At 42.1% G+C, this 6,620-nt stretch overlaps 1 protein-coding gene across 5 annotated transcripts in view; it reads left to right on the top strand.

The window, feature by feature from the left end:
- Positions 1 to 5,655, top strand: part of CDC16 (cell division cycle 16) — a 28,238-nt gene extending 22,583 nt beyond the window's left edge. For 3 of the 5 annotated variants that reach the window (XM_007466352.1, XM_007466351.1, XM_007466349.1), the window contains exons 16-19: positions 30 to 165; positions 1,742 to 1,832; positions 5,178 to 5,475; positions 5,553 to 5,655. In XM_007466352.1, coding sequence (XP_007466414.1) covers positions 30 to 165; positions 1,742 to 1,832; positions 5,178 to 5,437 — 487 coding nt within the window. In that variant the 3' untranslated portion in view covers positions 5,438 to 5,475; positions 5,553 to 5,655. Of the gene's footprint in view, positions 1 to 29; positions 166 to 1,741; positions 1,833 to 5,177 lie in introns of all 5 variants that reach the window. The other 2 variants (XM_007466348.1, XM_007466350.1) reach the window with 2 other exon arrangements.
- Positions 5,656 to 6,620: the final 965 nt, after the last annotated feature.

Genomic DNA, 6,620 nt, shown 5'->3' with positions numbered 1-6,620 from the left:
CCCCCCCCCCCCCCCGTCTTCTCTCCCAGGAAGTATGCTGAAGCCTTGGACTACCACCGGCAGGCACTGGTGCTGATCCCTCAGAATGCGTCCACCTATTCTGCCATAGGGTATATCCATAGTCTGATGGGCAACTTTGAAAATGCTGTGGACTATTTCCACACAGTACGTCTTTCGTCTTTTGTTTGTACCTAACTTTAAATCTGGTTAACAGTTAGCACTTTCTTTTAAAGATCTTTTCTAGCAATGCTTTGTTACTTTACAGAAGTGCAGTTTAAAATTTACATTTTAAAACTCCTCAGGCAACCTTGTATTTTATTCTTGTCTTTGCAGAGAAAAGTCCGTGAATGTCGTGTAGTAACTTCTCACATTAGAGCAGATGTGAACCTTGTCCTGAGTGTCAGTGAGAAACACAAGTGTCCAGGAGTGTTTGTCAGCACAGCTGAGCTGGGTGTACATCTGAGGAGCCCTTTGGGAACTCCACTCTTTCTATTTATGACTTAAAAGTAATTCCCTTAGATCATGTTTGTAGATGAACAAAGCTTGTGCATTCATCACTGGGAAAGACTCTCCCCTTAATCCATATGCAGTATTTCATCAGCTCTAAGCCACCATTAATAAGCAAGGTGACCACACACAAAAATACGCTGCCGTTTACACTTTGTCATAATTCTTTCCTATCACTTAGTTTTTCTGTACTTAGAAAAAGTGCTCTTTTGGACATATTAGGACATAGATTTCTATCAGGGATCACTTTACTACCTACATAAAAAAGAAGGTATAAGTGAAATAAATAGTTAAGATATTCATTTCTTCCCATTCAGAGTTTGCTCCTTCTAAATCACTTTTGTACCAGGTGGTCATTCCTGTTTTCCCAAAATTGTGTCCGTGTGCCAGTGCACATGCCCCATTTCACTCAGGTTCCTCCCAGCCAGAGACGTTGGCTCTGTCAGAAAGTGTCACCAGAAGGTTGTTAGACAACAACCACAACTCAGATATCTTCTGTGGGTGTTCTTCAGGAGTTTTGTGGTCTAGTCTGTGCTCTTGATGTGGCTGCCAAGCCCACATTTGTGTCACAGACTCCCATATCATGGCTGTGACCGGCGGACAGCAGTAGTAAGAATCCACCTGCTGAAAGACTTCCCAAGTTCAGAAATGCTAGAATTTGAAAAAATGTGGGTCTTAGAATTGATGAAATAACTGTTTTTGGAGAAAGAGATAAAATTTGAGAAAATGCAATATTTCAAAGATAAATTTGTGAGTGATAGATTCGTAACTGATTTTCAAAGGTTGGTTAGAGATTTTCAGGTAAGGTGAAGTCCTGAAGTGCCACTGAGATAACCAGAATACTTTCTGAGCAGGCAGAAGTGTTAATAGTTTTTGTGATCTTTCAAATGTCTGTATTTGAACCTTGTGTAAGTTACCTCTCTTCTATGATTTAATTAATACAGAAGTCTTCGAAGGCTTTTTGTGGAGATACAGGTTTTAAAATCTTTTTGGAGGAGGGGATTTCAAACGTAAACAATAACATAGTGTAATGACCCTCCGCGTACCCAGCACCCAATTTCAAGAGTCATCAACTATTGGCTACTCATGTTAACTGTATCCCTACTAACAGCCTCCCTCTACCTCTACCCTGGGTTCCCTGGAGTATTTAGAAACGAGTCCTGTGAGAATGTTTTACACCAAAGAGAAGGAGACAAATTTTCTTGTAATAACCGTGCTGAATCTTTTCTGGCAGGCCCTTGGTCTTAGGCGAGATGATACATTTTCTGTTACAATGCTTGGTCATTGCATTGAAATGTACATTGGTGATTCTGAAGCTTATATTGGTAAGATTATAATTTTTCTTATTGATGTTGTGTTCCATTTTTTAGATAGTTGTATATCTCTTTTTAGGTTTCTCAAATTCTCATGTAAAGTTCTCAGTTCATTTTTCTAATGATTCTAGCTGCATTAATATTAAGAAACTCCATTTATTTCAGTGGAACAGCGTGTGGGAATTAATGATTCATTAAGTATCCATTCAGTTTAAAGTTGAGTACTTGCTGTATGCAAAATACAGTTACAGAATATGTGTAAAGCACTGTGATAGACAACAATCAATCTAATTGCATAATTGAAAAAGACCTTAAGACAGATTTTTCTAATAAGTAAATGAAAGGGCTCTTGCCTTAATATTTTACAATGCAGAGCATAGCATGTAAATCTTTGCACTTCAGTGGACTGTTAAGTTGGCTTACATTCACATTACAATGCTATGTAATTCTTTAAATGTTTTTTAATGATTAGCAAGTCATAAGGTAAGTTGGTATGGAGTTGCTGTACTTGGGTGCCCACTTAGTTACGAACATTGTAAGGGGAAGAGCATTGCAGTGAGGTTACATCTTGAGATCTACTTTGGGGTAGGCAAAGACTTCTTTAACAGGATGTAAAAGCATAAGAGGAAAAAGTGTTAAATTAGGCTTCAATAAAATTAAAAACTTGAGAGCAAACTGGCACATTAGAGACCGAGAGAAGTCCCTCACAACACATAAATTCATCAAAGAACTTGCGTCTAGAATACAAAAAGTCCTATGCATAATCCTACAATAAGCAGAAATGCCATCAAAAATGGACAAAATACTTGAACAGGAATTTCACCAAAGAGGTTATTCAGGTAATTACAAAGCAAATGAAGGTGCTCAGTATCATTACTTATCAGGAAAGTGAAATAAAAACCATAACGAGGGCTTCCCTGGTGACGCAGTGGTTAAGAGTCCGCCTCCCAATGCAGGGGACACAGGCTCGAGCCCTGGTCCAGGAAGATCCCACATGCCGCGGAGCACCTAAGCCAGTGCGCCACAGGTACTGAGCCTGTGCTCTAGAGCCCGCAAGCCACAACTACTGAGCTCACGTGCCACAACTACTGAAGCCCACATGCCTAGAGCTCGTGCTCCACAACAAGAGGGGCCACCGCAGTGAGAAGCCCACACACCGCAATGAAGAGTAGCCCCCACTCACCGCAGCTAGAGAAAGCCTGCACACAGCAACAAAGACCCAACTCAGCCAAAAATAAATAAATAAATTAAATTAAATTAAAACAAAACAAACAAACAAAAAAACACCGTAATGAGGCACCACTATAAACCTGCCAGAATGGCTAAAAGTGAAAAATACTGACTGGTAGTACCTAGTGTTGGCAATGGCACGGAGCAGCTGGAATTCTCGTACATTATTGATTATTGGCGGGGTTATAAACAGGTCAGACCTCTTTGGGAAACTGTTTAACAGCACATCTGCTAAAGTTAAACAGGCCTTTGCTGCCTAACACACCACTCTGGCCAGTTTCCCACAGTCCTGGGGGTCGGTTCATGGCTCTTTCGCTGGTCTTCACTTGGAGTGGAGAGGCTGATGGTCCAAGATGGCCTCATACACAGGGGGACCTCAGTGACACAGCTGGGCTTCTCCATGGGTCTTTAACCCAGGCTTCTTCATAGCATGGTCATCTCAGGGTCCTGAGGGACGAGAACTAAAGCATCAGGACCCCTTGGAAGCTGGAAGTTGCACAGGTCACTTCCATCACATTCTGTTCATCAGAATGAGTCGTGATTAAGTGCAGCGTCAACACAGGAGGGCTTATTCAAGGGCGTGGGTGCTGGGAGGTGTGACTCATTGGGGGCGATTGAGGCAGTGACCTTCCGTGCTGATCTTACAGTGTAGCAGCTCTGCTCCCAGGTTTATGCCCAAGAGAAGCAAGTGCCTCGGTAAGCCAGAAATCACACGCAGGATTGTTCATAGCGGCTTCTTTCCCACAGCAGCTCACTGGAGATAACCGAGGTCCAGCAATAGGAGAGTGGAGAACACTGCACAGTTAGAAGAGCTAACGACTGAATCGTGTTGTAACATACATGAGTCTCACCAGTTTTGACCAGAAAAGAATATATACTGATTGATTCCATTTATACGAAGATTAGTAATAAGCAGAACTAATCAGTGGTGATAGAAGAATGAGAGCAGTGATTAAAAGGGAATGTTCACTAGAGGGCCCTGAGGTGGTTTTCTAGGAGCTAGAAATGTTCGCTTTCGGTCTGGTGGTGGTGATGTGGACGTGTACGTATGTGAAAATTCATCCAGCTGTGCACACTTCACAGTTGGTATATACGGCTCAATTTTTAAAACTTAAAAAAAAAAAAGACCTTGGGTTGAAATCTCAGGTCTGCCACCCAGTAGCCCTGTGGCTTTGGGGCAAGTGTGAGCCTCAGTTTCCACATTTGTCCAAGGAGGAGTTGTGAAGCTTAAACGCGAAAGTCCTGTAAGGCTAAGAACGGTGTGGAGATACAGTACTGAATAAGACGGACGTTTTGCCTGTCCCCACAAAGATAATGGTCTTAGAAAGGAGATTTCCAAGTGTATTGTTCATTACATATTATTTTATTTTATTGAGGTAAAATTGACATATAATGTATTAAATTCAGGTGTACAACATGATTTAATACTCCTAAGCATTGTGAAATGACCACGGTAAGTCTAGTTAACATCTGTCACAACACATAGAAAAAATTTTTTCTTGCAATGAGAACTTTTAAGGTCTATTCTCTTAGCAACTTTTGGATATGTAATACAGTATTATTAACTATAATCGCCATGCTGTACTATTTTTATCTTTAGAAGACTTGGATGTTATTATCTGTTAAAACATCTATTACTGAAAGCTATTAGTTTGAACTTTGTAAAATTGTCACTTTGTTTATGTCGGGAATGATTAGACCTAATACATCCATTATTCTCACGATTTTGATTTCTAGAAAATGTATTTCCCTTCACTGTGTTTCTGTATACCTGAGGCTTGTGACTGCACCAGGGCCAAGCGCCAGCCGGCAGTTCTCCGTGTGCAGCAGCTGAGGAAGCACCGCGCACAGGCTTCCGTCGGTGCCAGACGCGCTTTGGAGATGGGGCGGCTGCTGAGCCCAGTGGAGCTGAGCCTGCATGTGCTTCTGGGAGTCTCCCCACAGTCTCCCTTCGTCCCCAGGATCAAGGAGCAGGGGCATGATGGGAACGCTTCCCCTCCTTAGCTATGCGTGTGCTCTTACAAGGACATGTGACCTAAGTGATAGCGCAGTGTCATGTATTGGTGGAAACGACAGGTAAATGGAACTTCTTATTTTGTTCTTACTGTGGCGTTTCTCTCTTTTTAGGAGCAGACATCAAAGACAAATTAAAATGTTACGACTTTGATGTGCATACGATGAAGACACTAAAGAACATTATTTCACCTCCGTGGGATTTCAGGGAATTTGAAGTAGAAAAACAGGCAGTGGAGGAAGCAGGGCTTGCACCGTTAGAAACCTCAAGGAAAACGCCGGACTCCAGACCGTCCTTGGAGGAAACCTTTGAAATTGAGATGAATGAAAGTGACATGATGTTAGAGACGCCTATGTCAGACCACAGTACGTGATTCCAGACGGGTCCCAGTTCCCCTGTGTCCTAGAGTAGGTCAGTGTTTCCTCTCATCCTTGTCTTAAAAATGTCCCATTTCTCAACATGCATCCAGACCCCACCTCAGAATTTAGGAATGGAGACCTGCCTTAAGAGGCTGGATCGCACACCTTTGCAACAGATGTTTTCTGATCCTACAGAACAGTTACACAAAGTGAAATAAAGAAGGTAAACCATGTCTTAGGTCGTTGTTTCTTTTTCAGTAGACTTTTATTCGGGGCTAATTTTGAACTTACAGAAAATCTGCAAAGGTAGTACTGAGAGCTTCCATGCACCCTCACCCAGTTTCCCCCATTGTGAACATCTTACGTGACTCTGGGACTTTTATCGTAACTAAGAAATCCACGTTGGCCTCTAGTAACCGAACTGCAGACGTTTTTGGATTTCACCAGTTTTCCCGTCAGTGTCCTCTTTCCACTCCTGCATCCGGGGGCCACGCTGCAACTAGCTGTCAGATTGCCTAGGCTCCTCTTGGTGGTGACGGTGTCTCAGACTTTTCTTACCTTTCGTGACCTGGACAGTTTTGAGAGGACTTGTCAGATATTTTGTAGAATGTCCCTCAGTTTGAGTTGTTTCAAGTGTTTCTCACGATTGGACTGGGGTTTTGGGTGTGAAGTGCCTTTCTCACCACATTGTGTCAGCGGCACATGTTATCAGCATGACTTACACAGGAGGTGTGGACCTGATCACTTGGTGGCAGTGGTGTCTGCCAGGTTTCCCCACTGCAAAGTCACTGTTTCCCTCTTGCCACACGTTAGAAGCAGATCACTAAGTCCAGCCTACCCTCCGTTTGTCAAGGGGTTTAAGTTAAGCTCCATCCCCTGACGGTTTCATCTGTTCTCTCCCATTTGTTCATTTTATTTATTTATCCCATTTATTTATCAGCATAAACTCATGTATACATATTTGCTATTTTAGGTTATAATTTTATACTAACGTTATTTATTTTGTGGCTTCAGTTGTTTCAGCTTTGGCCATTGGAGGTCTTTCAGCTTGGCTCTTATGTCCTTGTGACATGCCTCCATTTTTTCTTCTCATTTTTCCTTTATTTTGGTAAAATGTATGTATATAACATAAACTATGGACTTTAGTTAATAATAATGCATCACTCTTGGTAACAGCTGTACCGCATCAATGCAAGA

The sequence above is a fragment of the Lipotes vexillifer genome, unplaced genomic scaffold (genome assembly GCF_000442215.2).
Source record: "Lipotes vexillifer unplaced genomic scaffold, Lipotes_vexillifer_v1.1 scaffold791, whole genome shotgun sequence".
Lineage (NCBI taxonomy): Eukaryota > Metazoa > Chordata > Mammalia > Artiodactyla > Lipotidae > Lipotes > Lipotes vexillifer.
Note: the sequence above shows the minus strand (reverse complement) of the source record. Positions and strands in the feature narration are given on the sequence as shown.